The sequence below is a fragment of the Schistocerca cancellata genome, chromosome 2 (genome assembly GCF_023864275.1).
Source record: "Schistocerca cancellata isolate TAMUIC-IGC-003103 chromosome 2, iqSchCanc2.1, whole genome shotgun sequence".
NCBI lineage: Eukaryota > Metazoa > Arthropoda > Insecta > Orthoptera > Acrididae > Schistocerca > Schistocerca cancellata.
In genome coordinates, this window is record NC_064627.1 from 615,628,870 (window position 1) to 615,650,208 (window position 21,339).

At 40.5% G+C, this 21,339-nt stretch overlaps 1 protein-coding gene across 1 annotated transcript; it reads right to left on the reverse strand.

Annotated features, from left to right (window-relative positions):
• Positions 1 to 2,761: 2,761 nt before the first annotated feature.
• Positions 2,762 to 7,763, reverse strand: LOC126147374 (cyclin-dependent kinase 4-like; the record flags this gene model as incomplete). The annotated part of the gene is made up of 2 exons (XM_049915690.1): positions 2,762 to 3,874; positions 7,750 to 7,763. Coding segments are annotated over 2 exons (987 nt in total), but the record flags the coding sequence as incomplete, so codon positions are not given.
• Between the last annotated feature and the right edge of the window lie 13,576 nt (positions 7,764 to 21,339).

Here is a 21,339-nt window from a genome sequence, read left to right on the forward strand (position 1 = left end):
TACTGAAAAGGTTGCTGCCCCTCTTCATGAACCACACATTTGTATGGCCTCTCAACACATACCCCTCTGTGTTGTGTGCTGTATGCATTACTGAGGCATGCAAGACTGCCCACCAATGGTGAGGTCCGTGACGCATGCGCGTGCACTCTCTCTCTCTCTCTCTCTCTCTCTCTCTCTCTCTCTCTCTCTCTCTCACACACACACACACACACACACACACACACACACACACACACACACACACAGAGAGAGAGAGAGAGAGAGAATAATTTTTCCTGTTTAGCTCTGCCAGCAATTCATTTTAGACTCCTGTATTACTTTCTCCATGGAGAATCCTTTAGGAAAGTCACAGTGACAGGCTATTAATAAACTCTGTGTCACTAAACGGGTCAGCAGTCTGTCATAGATAACTTTCTCAAACATTTCTGAAAAGATTGGAAAGTGAAGTACAGGTCTGTAATTAGAGGTGGCTTGCTTATCTCCATCTTTGAAGAAAGGTGTTACTATGCCTTATCCAAGTCTGTCAGGCAATGTGTTTGGAGTCATTGACTGATTACAAAGATAGTTTAAACATAATCCTTTCAAGTCACTGTAAGATTTTAACATACTACAAGAAGCCTCATCATAGTCATTAGAATTACTAATACACCTTTTTTATGTTGTCTGATACTTTTGGGGATATTTTTTTCAATAATGAAAAATAAATAAAACACAGAACATAGTTCAAGAAATAAGTCATGTTTTGCAAATGTTATAACAACATCAAAATTTAATACATTTTGTGGACACAGTACAAACGTCTAGTAGCAGCATCTGTATTAACTGGTTTCTGCACATCATCCAATGAACAGACTATTAAACAAAGGCACATCATTCACAGCTCTGAGGTTTATCCGAAGATTTTACAGTACTACAAACTTAAAATTAATCATTGTTGAGATACTAATTTTCAACACACATGAAAACTGAATATTAACAATATCAAAACAATGTAAAAGTTTTTATTAAGTCTATAATATTTGCTACTCCCCAGATGACTAATATGTAGCTCTATATTATACATGAATAGCTCACACACTTTTATAATAAATACAGGGTCATTATAATTAATCTTTTGCTACTTAATAGGGCCACATGAAAAACAAGTGATCGTGGGACAATGAAACTTTATGGAAAAATTTGTGTGAACACATGGAAGTGAAATAACAAATAAATCACTGAAAGTAACATATTTTGATTTCCACTTGAGAGGGTTCAAATCTAGTGATATAGGTGGTTACACAGCTTGGAATGATCAGCAAATGAGCCGGTTAGCTCACTGGAGAAGTGACTGCCAATTTCACTACAAATTGTTGAAAAAGTTACTGTTGCCACAGCTGAGAATGCTGGAGGCAACATGTGAGCTCCAGTCAGTGCACAAATTGTGCTACAATAGCTGAACATTGCATGCTCCATGATTCAAAAAGTGCTGTGATCAATTGTGAAATGGTATCTGTACAAACTTCACATTACTCAGCAACTTTTGCCATGTGATGCAGACATTTGAGTAGATTTTGTTCCTATGTTTCTTGCAAGGGTTAAAGTTGAGGACCTGTGGCCTTGGAACACTTTGCGGAGTGGTGAAACACACATTACACTCAATGGGACAGTGAACACACTCAAATTTGGGGACAGTCATTGCCAACGAACATTTTTGAAGTTGCCCTGCATACTGAATGCATCACTGTGTGGTGTGGCTTCGCTGCACAGTTCATGACTGCTCCATTTTTCTTTGAGGAACTCCCAAAGGACCAAAGACATGCAGTCTGAACAGCACATGTACTGTGATATGCTTATCAACAAGTGGTACCCGCTTTATGGGAGGTAGGTACTTTGACCTCACATGTTTCAATGCACTATGGAGCTCCAACTCACACTGCTTGTGAGGTCACTCTCTTAGTCTACAATACATTTGAAGAAAACAGAACCATTGGCTGATCGTTCCAAACCGCGTAACCAACAAGATCACCAGTTTTGAAGCCTCTCATCTGGAAATTAGAATGTGTTTCTTCCAGAGGTATATTCATTATTTTCCTTCCACAAGCCCTTACAAACGTTTCCACAAAGTTTCATTGCCGTATGATCACTCATTTTTCATGGGGAAGGGGAGGGGCTTCTGTACTAATAACATGGATGTGAGAATACCCATTTCTTGAGTACCAATAATATAATTACTGTGTACAACTTCAAAATATCCATGGGATACTCTGTAATGCCACAACAAATTTATATTCTTGATGTAAAAGCTCCAATGAATTTAAAATACACATTTCATTTTCTTTAGCATTTCAAAGAAAATGAAAATCTTGTCACTCTGTTGCAAGGCACACAGCACACATTACCTTGAACAAAAATTGAGATACAAAAAGGTGGCTGTAACTCAGTACTGAAACTAATTTAAAAAACTTACATAACATGCACACATCTCTCAAATTCAACATTAAAGTTGAAAGCTGCAACATTCTTGGACTCACCATTAAAGCTCAAAATACAAATGCCGACACTACTGAGATGGTACAGTCCACAGGAATACATGCTGGTTTCTAATTCTATACATTCTGACAATTATTAAAAAATATATGTAATTGGACCATTAACTGTCTTGAGACAGTTCCTAACTTACTCTTGAGATTATAACCTACATTTTCTTTTAATATTACAAAAGTTGTGAGCGGTGACACTTTTTAAGTGAATGAAAATTTAAACAAGCCTCATTACAATGCCTTTTATCATGTATAATTTCCTCACTCTACAACATTTATGGACTGAAAATATGCCCATATCTACAACTTATCATATGTGTTTTCAGAATATGAACATGTTCTAACATCTGTTTTGTATACATACATAATATTGAGTTTGTCAGGAATGCAGTGTGATAGAGTGAGCAACACTGTTTATTTTATTGCAATCTTTTACCAACTCAAAGTACTTGTGCACATTCCTCTTTCTTCTGAGAATCCTAGTAAATACACAGTTCTGATAGCGTGCAATGTATCCATGCTCCTTGAAATAAGGATGAGCTAAGGCTTTTGCAGCACTGATTCTCTGACAAGGGTCAAACATCAACAAATTCTGCAAAAGATTCAGACCATCTGGGGAGCAATCAGGCATCATCCCTTCCAGGTCAGCAGCTGTGTAGTTTTTGAAAACAGACCAAGGTAATGGTGTCTGCTCTGGCCAACTTGTTTCAGGCGGTGTTCCTAAGATGCTGAATATCTTGTCCAGTTGATCAACTTCTGATGTTCCACAAAATATAGGACACAGGAGTAGTGTAGCATATGTTGAGTTGAGAAGAACCTCTGGAGCACAATACCATATGGTTACAACAACAGAAGTAGGTAGCATTTCAAAGTCGTAAGTCTTAGCCAGCCCAAAGTCTGCTAACTTCACTGTTCCTGAAGAAGAAATCAGGATGTTTTGAGGTTTCAGATCTTGATGAATTACACGCTTACTATGGAGAAAATCAACACCACTCAGAGTCTGGAACATAATGTCTCTCACCAAGCTGGCTCCCATACCAGACCGTGGACACTTTTCAATGTAATTAGACAAATCCTGCTCCAAATGTTCTAACACTAAAAACAGATACAGATCGGTTTCTGTTCTATGACCCGTGCAGACATCCAGTAGTTTCACTATATTCGGATGTTCATACTGAGCCAATTCCTTCAAAAGAACAACTTCCCGAAGTGTAGACAAAGGTATACCATCAGCAGAAGGGTTCACACGGACTTTCTTTACAGCCACAATTTGCCCACTTCCTGAACGTGAACGGTAAACAGTGCCGTATGCACCATTACCTATCTGGGCCAACATCTCAAAATTGGGATGACTCTGAATTCCTGCATCCATCATTATCACAGAGGTGAGTCTGAAAGAGAGTCTTAGTATAAGGAAAAACATTTTTTAAAAGAGGGCATTAAGTTGAACCTTGAGAAATAAGTTTTACTAACACACTATAATCTATTGATCACTACAAATAGAGAAGTTTTCTTAAGTTGATATCAAGGCAGATTAGCTACAGATGGCACACAAAAATTACTTAGCAGCAAAATACAAATTCTTCTGCAGTCTGTCTACAGTTACTACCTTTATGTACATTTAACCTATGCACAAAGTAGGTGGCTTGCTATCAAAACTTTTGTCTTCTTGAAAATGACAATGATACCTGTGATAAATGACATTAAATGGTGATGTGCAAAAAATGTCAGGAAGGAAAACATACTGGCTCTACAACTTAGCAGTAATGGATTTTACAACATGGCAATACTGTCCATTCACTCTTTGTCTTCAATAGATCCTATACCGTCCACGGTGTGGAATAATTTTTAAAAAGTCATTAATAATTAACCGGTACTACATGACTATAAACTATACTGATGTTTTATTAGTGACAAATAGCATTATGGAGTAAATGTATTTGAAAATTACTGTAAGAACTATATGACTTTTTAAAAGCCTCTGCAGCGTAAGTGGCCATCTAATTTGCACAGTATTCAAACAGTGGAAAATCAGATGTAGAACTGAGCATCTCAATTAATTTATCTAATTGCTAACTCTTCCTTATTATCCAATAGGACCACTATGGAACTATATACATAATGTTTCATTTGCTCTATGACCATTAATGCCTACTCCTCATATTATCAGGATAGTTTCACTTCTTTAACTGTATGAGTCTCTCTGACAATAAAACTTAAAATGCTTCCTTGATCAACTTGTTAACCTGAATCATTTGGGATATGACTTTTGTAGATGAATTTGGGTCCTCATATCATAGGAGGGCTTCTTTTTTTCCATGTGGGATAATTAGTCAATTTGCTGCTTTATGCTACCGTGTTATGAATAATGTCCTGACAGGGCTTTATTTACAGATTGCTCTCCAGAGAAAATTCCATGAAAGCGTAACTGAGTAGCAGGCTGCCAAGTAGGGTAAGAAAAATGGTTCTGTATTCTGTTGTGTTTCACTTTATCAAAAAAGTTGAGAACTGGAAAGAGTGAACTTTTCTGTAATCAGAGACAACTGTCTTATGTTGGTGCCACACCTTCACATTTAAATCAATAAGGAAAACTTCGTTTCATTCATTGGCTGATTACAAACATTACAAGAGTGTTCATATCTTGTCGGCACAAGAGTTTAAAGCACTGTTTTAATGTAAATGATTTTGCAATAGGATAGTGGATACCATTAGCTTGTGCAGTGACACTGAACTCTTTTAGAAGCAAAATTTTATTGTGACAGGGTGATCAGTTAATCAGTTTAGATGAATATTTTAAATTATTCTGACTGAAGACTGATGAACGGCTCTCTTAGAAATATGAAATCCAAGAACTTATAAAGGAACCAAAAGCATCTATCTTTACTACAAAAATAGTGTTTACTGTATCTTAATAATGAAACAAGCAAAAATTCCAAGACTGATGAACGGCTCTCTTAGAAGCATTAAATTCAAGATCATATAAAGGAACCAAAAACATCTATCTCTACTACAAGAATAATGTCTCCTGTATCTTAATAATGAAACAAGCAACTTGTGAACTTTACATTCTTTCACACCATTATACTTCCTATGCTACCATATTTTGAGGCAACTCTGTGCATTCGTTAAACATACTTTATCCCACAGAAGAGCAGACTGAATGATCTGCAGTGACAGTTCGCAAACTTTGTGCATACTGTTAATGAAGTCTCTCAGAATTCTAACTCTGCCATCTGCACATATACTACTTCGTGGTATTTATGGTTAGTAACATGAATTCATTCAAAACATCATGCTACATTTCACACCAGATGAAGAAACAATTTGTACTTGGATAATACAGTGTGTCCACATGAAACATCCCTGATTTCCAAATGCATCTAAAAAAAATTTATAAGACAGAGACTTGCTTCTTTCACTAATTTTCAGGTTTGCAGCCAGATCCCATCAATATTCTGCCACGATATTTCGGCCCAGAGATGTCCGGCCATTCTCAGGTGAGCAGATGAAGTACTGAAGAGACCTGATGCAGTCATGGTATTTACAGCGAATTCTGTGCATGTGAATCGTACTGGCAGTTCACAGCGCATGCATTAGGAGGTGACATGTGCGCAGCAGTCAAGTTGTATGTGCTGCCCTCAGTGGTGAAGTAAGAACAAACTAGTCACTACGTATCGACTGAGCATGTCAATTATGTTGTGACTGCATCATTTTAATAATAGGATTCCAATTTTCATCAAGCTGACAGCCATTGACATGATTCATTAAATTATCAGCAAAACGTATTTCCATGGATTCTTTAAATACAGAGTCCCAGAAGCTGGAAACCAGTGTTAAAATTTTGGTGTTGTTGTATTCCATTGACCATTGACCAAACAATAGCAAGAACTATTTATTTGGAAATGCTTCAGCAATTTGCTGTCTTTCAGCTTCTTCACCTTCAGTGAAATGTGACTTTCCAGCAGGATATGGCACCACTGCAATGGAGTTTGTTCACGACATCCTGAACTGGACATCTGCACAGCAATGGTTAGGACACAATAGACAAACCAAATGGCCACTTTGATCACCAGACTTAACACCTCTGGATTTACTCCTGAAAAGTTATGTGAAAGACATTCTGTGTGTGTCTCACTTGTAGATGCCATTCGTGATTTCCACAGAACTGTGGGTGCAATAAGCTCCTCCATCCCTGATATGCTTGTTCACACAAGGGTTGAAATACGAGCATTTTCTAGATATTTTACACGCCATGAAAAAAACAAATGTAGAAATGTATTAATTTTTTGTAAAAAATGTTTACCTACTTTACATGATGCTGCAAACCATAAGTATCTCTTCCTAACAGGTTTCTTTTAAATCGAATTTGGAAATAAGGGAGGCTTCATGTGGACACTTTGCACTTTAAGCATTGTACAGAAAGGTGTTCTCTACAGTGTTTGTTTCATTTTTAGCAGGCTTGCAGCAGTAGTTTAGAGCCCTGTACTGTTACATTAGTATATACAGTAAATCATATGTTAAAATTTTTGTGCTTTTTCTACTTTTATCATCTTTAAATTTTTATATAATCTTTCTAAGAGTATATGGTTCCTTTACCACACTGATTTGGTTCACATGGTCTCACACAATAGTATGAATTAAATGAAAGACCATCACAATCAGAAGAATTACTACTTTTTAGTGACAATGGATTTCTTAATCCCCTTAGAATTTTAGTTTTCCAACTAATGTCTATTAGTAGTGGATACAATACCTGGCAGGTTAAATCTCTTGTGTTTGCATTTGGTTGTCTACTGAAGTGTTTGTTGCCACTCGGTCATTCCATGTCAATTCAACATACCTCTCAACCTGACCCTCTCGGATTTCTTTCAAATTTGGTGCATTACAACTGTGAAGAAAGTTACAGGGTCTGGAAACTTTGGAATTTGTGCTAATTTTACATGTGTATGTCATAACATAAATGACTGTAATTTTGGTTCTAATTCAGTTATAGCTATGAAAATGGTACAATTGGGAAGCTAACAAATAGGCCTTTACATTGTACGTCACATGGCAGGTTTCTGAGAATTTTCATACTAAAGGTCACTGACCTTGAATATCTCAAAATACCCCATCTTGGAAGAACCCTGGAGATACTAAAAGGTATCAGATAGATTATGTAATGGTAAGACAGAGATTTGGGAACCAGCTTTTAAATTGTAAGACATTTCCAGGGGTAGATGTGGACTCTGACCACAATCTATTGGTTATGAGCTGTAGATTAAACCTGAAGAAACTGCAAAAAGGTGGGAATTTAAGGAGATGGGACCTGGATAAACTGAAAGAACCAGAGGTTGTAAAGAGTTTCAGGGAGAGCATAAGGGAACACGTGACAGGAATGGGGGAAAGAAATACAGTAGAAGAAGAATGGGTAGCTTTGAGGGATGAATTAGTGAAGGCAGCAGAGGATCAAGTAGGTAAAAAGACGAGGGCTAGTAGAAATCCTTGGGTAACAGAAGAAATACTGAATTTAATTGATGAAAGGAGAAAATATAAAAATGCAGTAAATGAAGCAGGCAAAAAGGAATACAAACGTCTCAAAAATGAGATCGACAGGAAATGCAAAATGGCTAAGCAGGGATGGCTAGAGGACAAATGTAAGGATGTAGAGGCGTATCTCACAAGGTGTAAGATAGATACTGCCTACAGGAAAATTAAAGAGACCTTTGGAGATAAGAGAACCACTTGTATGAACATCAAGATCTCAGATGGAAACCCAGTTCTAAGCAAAGAAGGGAAAGCAGAAATGTGGAAGGAGTATATAGAGGGTCTATACAAGGGCGATGCACTTGAGGACAATATTATGGAAATGGAAGAGGATGTAGATGAAGATGAAATGGGACATACGATACTGCGTGAAGAGTTTGACAGAGCACTGAAAGACCTGAGTCGAAACAAGGCCCCCGGAGTAGACAACATTCCATTGGAACTACTGACGGCCTTGGGAGAGCCAGTCCTGACAAAACTCTACCATCTGGTGAGCAAGATGTATGAAACAGTCGAAATACCCTCAGACTTCAAGAATAATATAATAATTCCAATCCCAAAGAAAGCAGGTGTTGACAGATGTGAAAATTACCGAACAATCAGTTCAATAAGCCACAGCTGCAAAATACTAACATGAATTCTTTACAGATGCATGGAAAAACTAGTAGAAGCCGACCTCGGAGAAGATCAGTTTGGATTCCGTAGAAATACTGGAAAACGTGAAGCAATAGTGACCTTACGACTTATCTTAGAAGAAAGATTAAGGAAAGGCAAACCTACGTTTCTAGCATTTGTAGACTTAGAGAAAGCTTTTGACAATGTTAACTGGAATACTCTCTTTCAAATTCTGAAGTTGGCAGGGGTAAAATACAGGGAGCGAAAGGCTATTTACAATTTGTACAGAAACCAGATGGCAGTTATAAGAGTCGAGGGACATGAAAGGGAAGCAGTGGTTGGGAAGGGAGTGAGACACGGTTGTAGCCTCTCCCCAATGTTATTCAATCTGTATATTGAGCAAGCAGTGAAGGAAACAAAAGAAAAATTCGGAGTAGGTATTAAAATCCATGGAGAAGAAATACAAACTTTGAGGTTCACCGATGACATTGTAATTCTGTCAGAGACAGCAAAGGACTTGGAAGAGCAGTTGAACAGAATGGATGGTGTCTTGAAGGGAGGATATAAGATGAACATCAACAAAAACAAAAAGAGGATAATGGAATGTAGTCGAATTAAGTTGGGTGATGTTGAGGGTATTAGATTAGGAAATGAGACACTGAAAGTAGTAAAGGAGTTTTGCTATTTGGGGAGCAAAATAACTGATGATGGTCGAAGTAGAGAGGATATAAAATGTGGACTGGCAATGGCAAGGAAAGCGTTTCTGGAGAAGAGAAATTTGTTAACATCGTGTATAGATTTAAGTGTCAGGAAGTCATTTCTGAAGTATTTGTATGGAGTGTAACCATGTATGGAAGTGAAACATGGGCGGTAAATGGTTTGGACATGAAGAGAATAGAAGCTTTTGAAATGTGGTGCTACAGAAGAATGCTGAAGATTAGATGGGTAGATCACATAACGAATGAGGAAGTATTGAATAGGATTGGGGAGAAGAGAAGTTTGTGGCACAACTTGACCAGAAGAAGGGATCGGTTGGTAGGACATCTTCTGAGGCATCAAGGGATGACCAGTTTAGTATTGGAGGGCAGCGTGGAGGGTAAAAATCATAGGGGGAGACCAAGAGATGAATACACTAAGCAGATTCAGAAGGATGTAGGATGCAGTAGGTACTGGGAGATGAAGAAGCTTGCCCAAACCCCAGCTTCAAATTTTTGGAAAAAAAAAAAATGTATACAGTTGTTCCAGTATGTTACTATAAAATTGGTAAATATCAAGATGGCACACCAAAGGCATCATGCACAAAAACTTATTTTGTCAACTTAAGTACACCATCAACATGCAGTAAACAGCTATGTACCCAGTTTTTTCTGTAACACCAGCCAACAGCAGTTACTTTTATTCAGACTAGTTCTTTATTATTTCTAGCTGTGAACAGCCAATGAGAGACACTTTTATTTCAACCAATCAACATTAGCCTGTTTTAGTGAACAGCCAAGCAGAGAGAGACTTATTTCAAATAGTCCGATTAGTCCACTGACCTCTATATATTTCGCAAAGCTGTGGCTTGTTTAACGAAGTGCAGTGTAAATGTGTCGTAAAGTAATATTTAGTAAGAAATGGATTTCAAGTCAAAATTGTATTGTTGCAGCCTGTTTAGGGGAGAAGGTCATGCAAGAGTGCAGAAGAATTTAAGGAATGTTCAGGAGTGGATGATAAACAAATATCCTAATGTATTGTTAGGTAGAAAATCTTGAATTAAATGTAGAACTAAAAAAAAAATTGCAAAACCCAACAATCGCTGCAGATGTTGCCTCAGTTGTAGCAGGTATTTCCAGAGAAGATTTAAGTGAAGATGGAAGTAGAATCAGATCTGGCACTCTATTTTTTAAATAGTAGCCTTCAGTATTTAGGTGACTGTAAAGAGATTAGCAAGACCTGCCAGCCTCAAGTGACCTTTAGAAAATCATATTTTTGAGATCACAACAGTTTTTTGAGTGGTGCAAGGAAATATTCCTTTATTTGTCTTCCATTATACATTGGTTTCCCATCATGATGAGGATACGGCCAATCTAAAACAGCATTTCAAAAATACAAGGATAATTCCAAGTACCCAAAAGCTTCATTGTGTAATACCTGTTAACAAAGGTTTAGTAAAGACAAAGACATATTCTGCTTCTTTAGTGAGTAGAGAAGCGTCAGTGATTGCTATGATGAATGAAACGCTGTTAACAAATATACATGGATTTGTTGCCTGTTTGTATGACAGTCATTGGCGGGTTGCATATGTCTTACAAACATGTGAAGAAACATATGAAGTAAATGTCCACTTCTTGCATCCACATGGATCATCTGCGTCATTTGTGTTTCCTGTCAAACCAGACACTTGAGTCAACAGAAAATGTGACAAGAGTGGATCCAGTGACACTAGCTGGAAGGACATATGATCTCCCTGCATCAGATCTGGCGAACATTAACAGTTTAGTTGGAGAATTGTGAGGAGAGATCTAAAAGCTTTTCATTGCCTTTTCATTACAACTGTAATGTAAATAATTCATAATACCACTATAATAATGTAAACCATATTTTTGTACAATATCTTCTTCATTTCAGTAGTGTATTTGTTGTGACTCGCCGATCATTCAAAGCGCTGCCGCGCAATTACGCGCATCCTCTACGTGCGGCGCTGTCTGCCAGCCATGCAGCAGCTGCGCTACCTAAGCGGCCAGCCGAGCAGCGGCCGCTAGACTGGGGCTCAGTGCTCATTCGAATGCTAACATGTACACATGTCTTGCTTTTCAACTTACTCTGTGACTTATATGTGTTGTGTCGTTCTGAAATATATTTGTTAAACTTGACGTTATAACAATTGGCGACGAGGTAGTGGATTTTTCCTTTTCACCGTTGACCCACAGGGTTCCATGGCTACCGTCGAACAACTATTGCAAAATCTCCTTGAACAGCAAACGTTTCTAACAAGGGCGATTCACGATTTCGTCGCGGCGTCAAATGCGGGGCATTTCTCGTCGTTGGCTGTACCTCCTTTTCCTCCTTACGTCGAGACGGCGGATGACTGGTCTGATTATGAAAAACGTCTTCGACAGCACTTCTTGGCATTTCATGTCACGGACGAACAACCATATAAGTCTCTGTTCCTTTCCTGGATTTCACCTCAAATGTATCGGTTGTTGTCGCAATTGGCACCTTTTAAGGATCCTGCATCTTTGTCCTTTGCTGAAATGTGCTCACTTCTGTCTATTTTCAAAAGCAAACGCATGTGGTAGCCTCTCGTGCTGCCTTTTGTTGTTGTCAGAAACAGCCACATCAATCCTATCGCGCTTGGGCTGCTGAACTTCATGGCCTCAGTCGAAAGTGTCAATTTGTTACTGACGTTCACAAAGAATCCTATGCCGATTCCATGGTACGGGATGCTATTATCTGGTCGGCGCCCGACAAAGAAATTCGGCAACGTGCCCTTCAGTTGGCGAATCCGACTCTAGATGAAGTTCTCTCCATTGCGCAGTCTTTTGAAATTTCTCGCGCCGCTGGGGCGCAAATAGAGGCGTGGGGTGATGTCGGGGAAATACAACCTCTGTGCGCTGTTCACGACGCGTGCGGCGCGTCCCCGCCGGCCGACGTGGCCGCAGTGCACTCCACGCGCAGCCTCGGCCTAGCCGTAAACAACCCGCTAAGAAACTGCAGCAAAACCCCCGGCAACTTCCTTCATGTCCGCGGTGTTTTACGAAACAGTCACACGAGGATTGTCCCCAACGTTGGTCTGTGTGTCACAATTGCAAAAAGAAAGGTCATGTGTCTTTCGTTTGCAAATCCGACCGCATACATGATGTTCATGAATATGACGCTGATTCTGATTCTGTGTTATCAGTCAATTGCACTTCTTCCCTTTCAGGGAAGTTATTCCTCACTGTCCAAATCCTTGGTCGAGATGTTCACATGCAAGTGGATACCGGTTCTGCTGCCACTATAATTAATTCTCAGACGTATCTTCAGTTGGGTTCTCCACTCCTGTCACCTGTCACTCGGCAATTACGGATGTACAATAAACAGAAGATTTCTCTTGGGACAGTTTAATGCTAAGGTATCTTACAAATCCGTCGTTCGCACTGTTCCCATATTTGTATCGACCAGAGCAACGCAGAAAATCTTTTTGGTTTCGATGCCTTTCGCTTTTTTGGGTTCTCCATAGATGACACTGTCAATATTGTCTTTGATGCTATTCCTTACGCTTAACTGGATTCCTTGTCGACGACATTTTCGTCCCTTTTTTCTCCTGGGTTAGGCCGTGCACACGACTTTGAAGCTCATATCACACTCAAACCCACTGCTCGGCCTAAGTTTTTTCGGGCTCGGCCCATTTCTGTGGCCCTTCGTTATCGGGTAAAACGGGAGTTGGATCGTCTCACTACTTCAGGGGTCTTGCTTCCTGTCACTTCCAGTGAATGGTCCTCTCCTGTCGTTGTCGTTGCTAAGCCAAATGGTGGTATTCGTCTCTGTGTCGATTACAAAGCCACTGTAAATGCTCAATACCTCATCGACACTTACCTTATGCCCCGTTCTGAAGAACTGTTCACTAAACTTGCTGGAAGCCAGTATTTTTCTAAAATTGACCTGTCAGAAGCTTATCATCAACTTCCTCTCGACGCTGCTTCCCGGCAGTTTCTGGTCCTTAACACGCCTTTCGGCCTCTGTCAGTACCAACGCTTGCCATTCAGGGTTGCTAGCGCCCCTGCTCTCTTTCAGCGATTCTTGGAACAATTATTGCTCCCTGTCCCTGGGTGTATCAATTACATGGACGACATTGTTGTCACTGGCTCCACCACTGAAGAACATCTTCAAAATCTCCGCACACTTTTTCATGTCTTACAGGCTGCCGGTCTTAAGTGTAATCTTCAGAAATCACAATTTTTTCAGGCATCTATCACGTACTTGGGGTTTCAACTCTTTCGGGATAGTATTCGTCCGCTTCAGCAAATGTTCGCTGCGATCGATGCCCTTCCTCGCCCTACATCTGTTAAGGAACTGCGGGCCTTCTTGGGGAAAATAGCATATTATCACAAGTTTTTACCGTCTGCGGCTTCGGTGGCTCAGCCGTTTCATCGCCTGTTGCATAAAACCGTGCCTTTTCACTGGTCCGCATCATGCGATGTGGCTTTCCAGAAATTGAAGACTATGCTGAAATAGGCCCCGTGCCTGGATACTTATTGACCAGGCCACCATCTTGTTCTTGCCACAGACGCCTCTCAATACCTGGTTGGTGCAGTCCTTGCGCACCGTTTTTGTTACGGTTTGGAGCAACCCATTGCTTATGCCCCCAAAACTCTCACGGATGCCCAACAAAAGTATTCTCAAATTGAAAAAGAAGCTTTGGCCATTATTTATGCTCTTCTTAAGTTTGGTGTTTTCCTGTACGGCTCAAAATTTCATCTTGTTACGGATCACAAACCACTTGTTTCCTTGTTTCATCCATCAACGTCACTTCCCGACAAAGCTGCACACCGCCTCCAGCGTTGGGCTCTTTACTTGCCTCGTTTCAGTTATGAGATTCATTTCCGGCCAACGGCTCAACATGCAAATGCTGATGCTCTGTCTCGCCTTCCCATGGGTCCTGATCAGGCATTCGATAGGGACGAACTTTTGTGTTTCCACCTGGATGTTGCCGAGCAGCGGGTTGTGGACGGGTTCCCCATCACTGGGGACAGGCTGGCGGCTGCTACGGGTTCTGACCCTACCCTCTCCCGGGTTTTACGCTGTATTCAGAAGGGTTGGCCAGATCGCCCGTCCGCTAAGATTTCTGATCTGTTGCGGAACTACTACGCTTTGCGCTACTGCCTCACGGCTGGGGATGGTGTTATCCTCCTCTCCACTGACAATGCTTCACTGCGTGTTGTGGTACCTGCGTCTTTGCGTGCTTCGGTCTTGCACCTCCTTCACCAAGGGCACGGGGGTGTGTTCGCACAAAATCTCTGGCGCGCCGTCATGTGTACTGTCCTGGCATCGACTCTGAAATAGCACACATGGTCGCTGCCTGCGGCCTTTGTGCGTCACAGGCCGCTGCCCTGAAGTCATCTTCGTCACCGTGGCCTTCTCCTGAGAAGCCCTGGGAGAGCATTCTTGCTGAATTTGCAGGACCCTTTTTAGGTACTTATTGGCTCCTCGTAATTGACGCCTACTCTAACTTTCTTTTCATTGCCCGTTGCATGTCACCTACCACCGCAGCAACCACCAGTACTCTCGCCCGCATTTTTTCTTTGGAAGGCCTCCCCTCTACTCTTGTTACTGATAACGGTCCACAATTTGCCTCTTCCAAATGTGTGGATTTTTGTGCTCATCACAGCGTTATGCATGTCACGGCCCCGCCGTTCCATCCACAATCCAAGGGTGAGGCTGAACGACTGGTCCACACATGCGGAAACTTCTGACTTCTTCTGCTGCTGCTGATGCGCTTCTCCAGTTTCTGGCGTCTTGCCGTTTCACTGCCATGGGCGACCACAGCCCGGCTGAGCTCTTACATGGCCGACAGCCCCGCACGCTACTTCATCTTCTGCGCCCTTCCACCTCACGGCCGCGGGTGCCTTCACTTGGCCGGTTCACCACCGACGTCGTCGTCTGGGTACGGGGATATGGCAGGCGGCCAAAATGGAGCCTGGGCCGCATCTTAAGACACCGTGGCAGACGCCTGTATGAAATCCAGACGGGCACGGGTGTTGCAGTGCATCATTCGGACCAGTGTCGGCCTCGTGTGCCAGCAACGCCTGTTCCGAATGTCGCTACACCACTTTTGGCCCTACCTGACGCTCGGGATCTTGGCATCTCTCAATACTCACAACGCAGCCCTCTCACCGTCATGGCGATGCCAGCGCAAGAATGGACGCCACCAGGAGACGTGCCTATGCAGGAACCGGATGACCATCCTCTGTCAGAGCAAATCTACTCGCCTCCTCCTCCAACGGACACCGACACATGGCCCACGTCTCCTGTTATATCAACTGGACTTGCCGCAACGGGCAGATTGGTGCAGGGGGCCCCAGCAGATTCGACCCCTACGTCTCCTGTCATCTCGATCCGTTATCATCGGGGACACTTCCGTCCGTACGGGAAGCCTCCTCGGCGAGTCAAACACGCCTATGGACGTTAGCCATCTTCAGGACACCTCCATCAAGACCAGTGCAACAATTTCAAAGGGGGGAAAGTGTTGTGACTCGCCAATCATTCAAAGCACCGCCGTGCAATTACGCGCGTCCTCTACGTGCAGCGCTGTCTGCCAGCCATGCAGCAGCTGCGCCACCTAAGCGGCCAGCCGAGCAGTGCCCGCTAGACTGGGACTCAGTGCTCATTCGAATGCTAACATGTACACATGTCTTGCTTGTCAACTTACTCTGTGACTTAAATGTGTTGTGTCTTTCTGAAATATATTTGTTAAACTTGACGTTATAACAGAATTGATATGGACAAAATAATTATTTGTGCATGATGCCTTTGGTGTGCCATCTTGATATTTACCATATTTATAGTAACGTACTGAAGCAATTAAATACATTTTTTCAAAAAAATTGAAGATGGAGTGTTTTGAGATATTCAAGGTCAATGTGAAGGTCAATAACCTTTAGTATGAAAATTCTCAGAAACTTGCCATGTAGCATGTCAATGCAAAGGTCTATTCGTTGGCTTTCCAATGGTACCATTTTCATTGCTGTCACTGAATTAGAACCACAATTACAGTCATTTATGTTGTGACAGACGCATGTAAATTTTGCACAAATTCCAGACTTTCCAGACCTGTAACTTTCTTCACAGTTGTAACACACACCTGCAAATTCGTATTTTTCCATCTCTTATCTGGGTCATTGAATGCACCAAATTTGAAAAACATCTGAGATGTTCAGGTTGAAAATGTTACTTTACAGCATTGTATTGACATGGAATGATCCCGTTGTTAGGAAGTTATCAGTGGAATGGGAGCCCCATGAATTCATTAATTCATTATTTTTGCCATTGCCTTTATCTGTGAGCTTAATGTCATTTGCATTATGGTTACTTTTTAGCTTTTTTTTAAGAATTCTCCATACTATTTTTCCTTTATTCTTTGAGTGTTTTCTTCCTTTTTGTGACTGTCATATGTGCTTTACTTTTTTGATTGCAGACGGGGTTATATTACTTTACTTAATCAGCAATGGTGTTTTAATTCTTTTGTTACAGCTTCTACCTTGTGATTCTTGTTATTTTGTATTGGTTTGTGACTTGCTGCACTGTAGTAGAACGAGAGATTGTGAAGATGGATATTGCATTGCCAAAATCGGTAATTTTATTAAAAAAAATGTAATCAAGATAATTAAATCAAAACTTATGCAAAGTGCTAAAAGTTAGAACTGAATAAACAAAAAAAAAATTCATCAACATTGTCAGCTGTCTCCTCATTACGACACAGAATGTTCTGGTACTGGGATTATGCAATAGATATTATATGCACACGCTGCCTCCCTCACAACTGTTGGCTTCAGTTCCGTAACCCTCTCAGTCACTCCCCACATCCTTTGACGCCACTCCACCACCACAACCCCTCACCCCATTCAAGATGCAATACACAGAGATGCACTGGAACTGTGCATTCAACTGGGACACAATGTAATCATGCAGTCATTTGCTTGTGTTTGTGTCTGGAGAGGGGAGCAGGAGGAGGGGGGGGGGGTAGGCGGCTCGGGTATTCAGCCGAAAACTAGCGAAGTTCTCAGTTCTATTTATGGGTCTGTCAATGACTCAGCACCTCCACTACTTGGTAAGTTATCTTCTATGGCATTTTTTTTCTTTCTTTCTTAAGAACTGAACTGAGATCCCTCTTACATTTTTCATAGTTGATGTTCATAATATGCACCAAAACACTCAACGATTAATCTATTATATGATACAGCTATTTTGATTCACCCTGCTGCTTTAGTTATTTGTAATGACTGGTGCATAAAGTGTGCAGTGAATGTAAAGCTCAATTTACCATTCAAGGGAGGATTTACATATGTTGGCTTTGCTGACACTCAACAAATGATCACTTTTCAATGTGACATATACCCCAACCTGCACTACAGATCAGTGCTGCTATCACAACCGAGATCTCCTGGCAAAAATGTAAGGGAGGGGGGGGGGGGGGGTGATGGAACATCACTGTTCTTTATGTAAGTTTTCTCCAACACTATTCCATCCTTAGGTTATATTTGCTTTATTTAATGATAAACAGAGTATATGAATTTTCAAATAGGCCTACTTCAGATACTACTGGATCCATTTGGTGAAATTAACTGCTTGGTAACAAACATACAACACTGAAAAGTTTCAAACTGAGATTAAAATTTGTTATGCTGACAAACTCCAAGCAACTCCATCATAAATATGCCGACCAATCACTGCCATTCCAATACAGCTTAGAGTATCATTACACAAGGTATAAGGGGCATACAAAAAGAAACGAGCTGGAGACATAATTACAGACACCTGTACGTTAGAAGTACTGATCCTGGCTGTTGAGAGACTTGTCCCACTGTGGCATGAGGCATTGAATGGCTGTCTCATAAAATTCCCAGGGCTGTGACGTTAACCAGTTCCACACATATAGCTGGATGTCGTCATCCAAGGTGAATCGCTTACCCCTCAGAGCCTTTTGAAGGGGACCAAAAATGGGGTAATCACAGGGACTGTATGGGGGTGGCCGAGAATCTCCGATTACAATTTCTGTAGGGGTGCCATGACTGTGTTGGCTGTATGAGGCTTTGCATTGTCGTGGAGCAGAATGACCCGGTACGGGTGAGATTGTCTGGTTGTTTTGATTTGATCACTTGGCGAAGGGTGGTCAAGGTTTGCGAGTAATGCTGGGCATTCACTGTTGTCCCATGCTGCAGGAAGTGACTCACAAGGGGGCCATCTTGGTCAAGATGTCCAGCTGTATGTGCGGAACTGGTTAACACTGCAGCCCTGGGAATTTTATGAGACAGCCATTCACCATCTTGTGTCACAGTGGGACAAGCTTCTCAACAGCCACAGCCAATAATTCTAACATGCAGGTATAGGTTTCTGTAATTATGCATCCGGATCGTTTCTTTTTGAACATGCTTTATAAATCATTCTTCCAAATTCTGCAGGTATAAAGGACATATATCTTGAACAGAAATCATATTGTCACTATTAGCTGAAGGACAAGAATAAGTGACACTCTTGGAGCCTATACACCACATAATTCAACATGTACTTCAACACCAACAATAAAGGAAACTATGGGCAAAGTAGGAAACAATAAAAATTTATAGAGAAGAAGTAAATTTTTAAGTTTGTTTACGAAATTGTAATTCTGTCAGAGATCAAAAAGAATTTAGAAGACAAATAGAACTGAATGAACAGCACGTTGAAAAAAGGTTACAATATGAACAATGATAGCAAAAGTTGGGCAACAGGGTGTACTTAAATCAGGAACAGAGGACACACTAGAAAATTTCTGTCTGGTCAGCAAAATAACTGCCAACTGCAGAAGAAAACAATACACAAAATATAACTGACTAGAAAAATATTTCTTAAAACATACATCTGCCAACAACAAATAGAAATGTAAGTGTTCAGAAGTGTTGTCGAAAGGGCAGATGTTTTGAAATCAAGTATTAATTAATTATGTTGAGTATTAGGTTTGTAGATTGAGGAACTAATGAATAGTTACTGAATCAATTTGGGGATAACAGAGATTTATGGCACAACTTGAGTTAAAAGATGGGACAGGTTAATAGTATACATCTTGAGGTGTTGAGGAAATTTGTGTGTGTGTGTGTGGGGGGGGGGGGTAGGGGGGGTAGAGATAAAAATTGTAGAGGGAAAGCTTGAATACAGTAAGCAGTTTCGACACTTTGAAGATTGTAGTAGATATGCAGAGCTGGAGTGAATTGCATAGGACAGACTAGTATGGAGAGTTGCGTCAAACATGCCTATGGGCTGAATACAACAATATAAGACTATCAAAAAGTTATCGCTGTGACGTACCTAAACAGAAAAACTCAAACGGTGAGTTTTTCAGATATAAACTGTTTCTCTTGATTTAATTCAACAGTAAAATTTACAAAACAGTTTAAGCACAAACCTGTATGAATGGCAATTCTACAATGCTTGAAAAAAAAAGTTTCCTTTGCTGATGTTAGTACACCTCATAACGCTACTTAAACGTTTTTTCTTCCGTTCTTGGCAAAACGTAGTAAAAATGTAAATTACACTATGACCATCATAAAGAACGTGGACATCAATATTCATAAAATTTATTCTGAGTTTTCCAACACCACGACATCATGTTTCAAGGTTGAGAAAACATAGCTACTGTTTTCTTTTTTAAAAAAAAAAACGAAACTAATCAACTCGCAACAAGGAGTTGCAGCACTATCTATTAATATTCCTGGTACATGGCTACACTAAAGTTTCTTAAGTTACCTTTATCTCATCAAATGTGGCAATACATATAACATACGGCAATAAAGCGACAAAAAACTGACAGCTCAAACATACTGAAGACATCGACTGACTGTAAACTTTACCACACACTAATCAACAAACTGAACAAAGCATTTCCACAGCTGACGCCAAAGATACAGCAGTTTTACATTTTAACCAGAGATTACCTTTAAGCCGGGTTCACACATGCAACGAAAGTGTCGCCACAGCTAGTGGCATACTGTAGTTGCAGTGCAGTTGTATGTGTGAATTGCCAATTTCCAGTGATGTACCTTAAGACATTAAACTTAAGTCGTGTCACAAAAAGTTCAACTTGGTTGTACTCTCTTACGCCATTTTGCTTCCTGCACTGCTCCCCCATGGCTCTACTTCGAAACGTGATAGTTATCTTGGAGTAGTTGCTACCGAACTCCAGCCAATTTCTGTGTGTTTTCATGTTATTACTGAATGAGCCAAACAGCGGTCGACAGGCATATTTTCGTACCTCCTGGAACTATATATAATCTATGTTTAATTTTCTCTCACTCTCTCTCTCTCTCTCTCTCTCTCTCTGTGTGTGTGTGTGTGTGTGTGTGTGTGTGTGCCAATATTTGTAAACCAATGATGTAGAACTATACCACAACCTTGAAGGAGTTTTTGGATGAATAAATAAACTTAATATTTAACCAAAAAAGTGTGTGGTACAAACTTCGTGAATTATGAGACAAAGTACTGTATAAATTTTTGATTATATGTGGGAGATAGCTTCCAAGTGTGATTTGGCAACTGTGAAACTAAAAATTAGTTACTTGAAATGCCTAGATCTGTGAATATAATAAGATATTAAAATCTTGGAAGAGTGGCATATCTGCAGATGATATGTATGTTCTGTTGGTTAGTTTGCCATAACAGACACCATTTCCATTTTCAAGTATTATTTTCTTGTAAGTGTTTTTTGTGGCCCTTGTTTATCCCAGTACAAATTCTATTTCTGGTTTTGTCTCTCTTGTGTTTAACTCTTCTAGTAGCTCTAATGCCATATAGCATTAATACCCACCCATATGATTTAAGTTGATGCCGCATTAAAAGCTAAGCAACTACATAGAATTTGTGGCATCCTGTATGACAGGTAGCTCGTGATGCCTGTACAGAAAGCCACAAGATGTGGCATCTCATTAGTTGCATGTGTGAACCTGGCTCCGTAATCAAGATG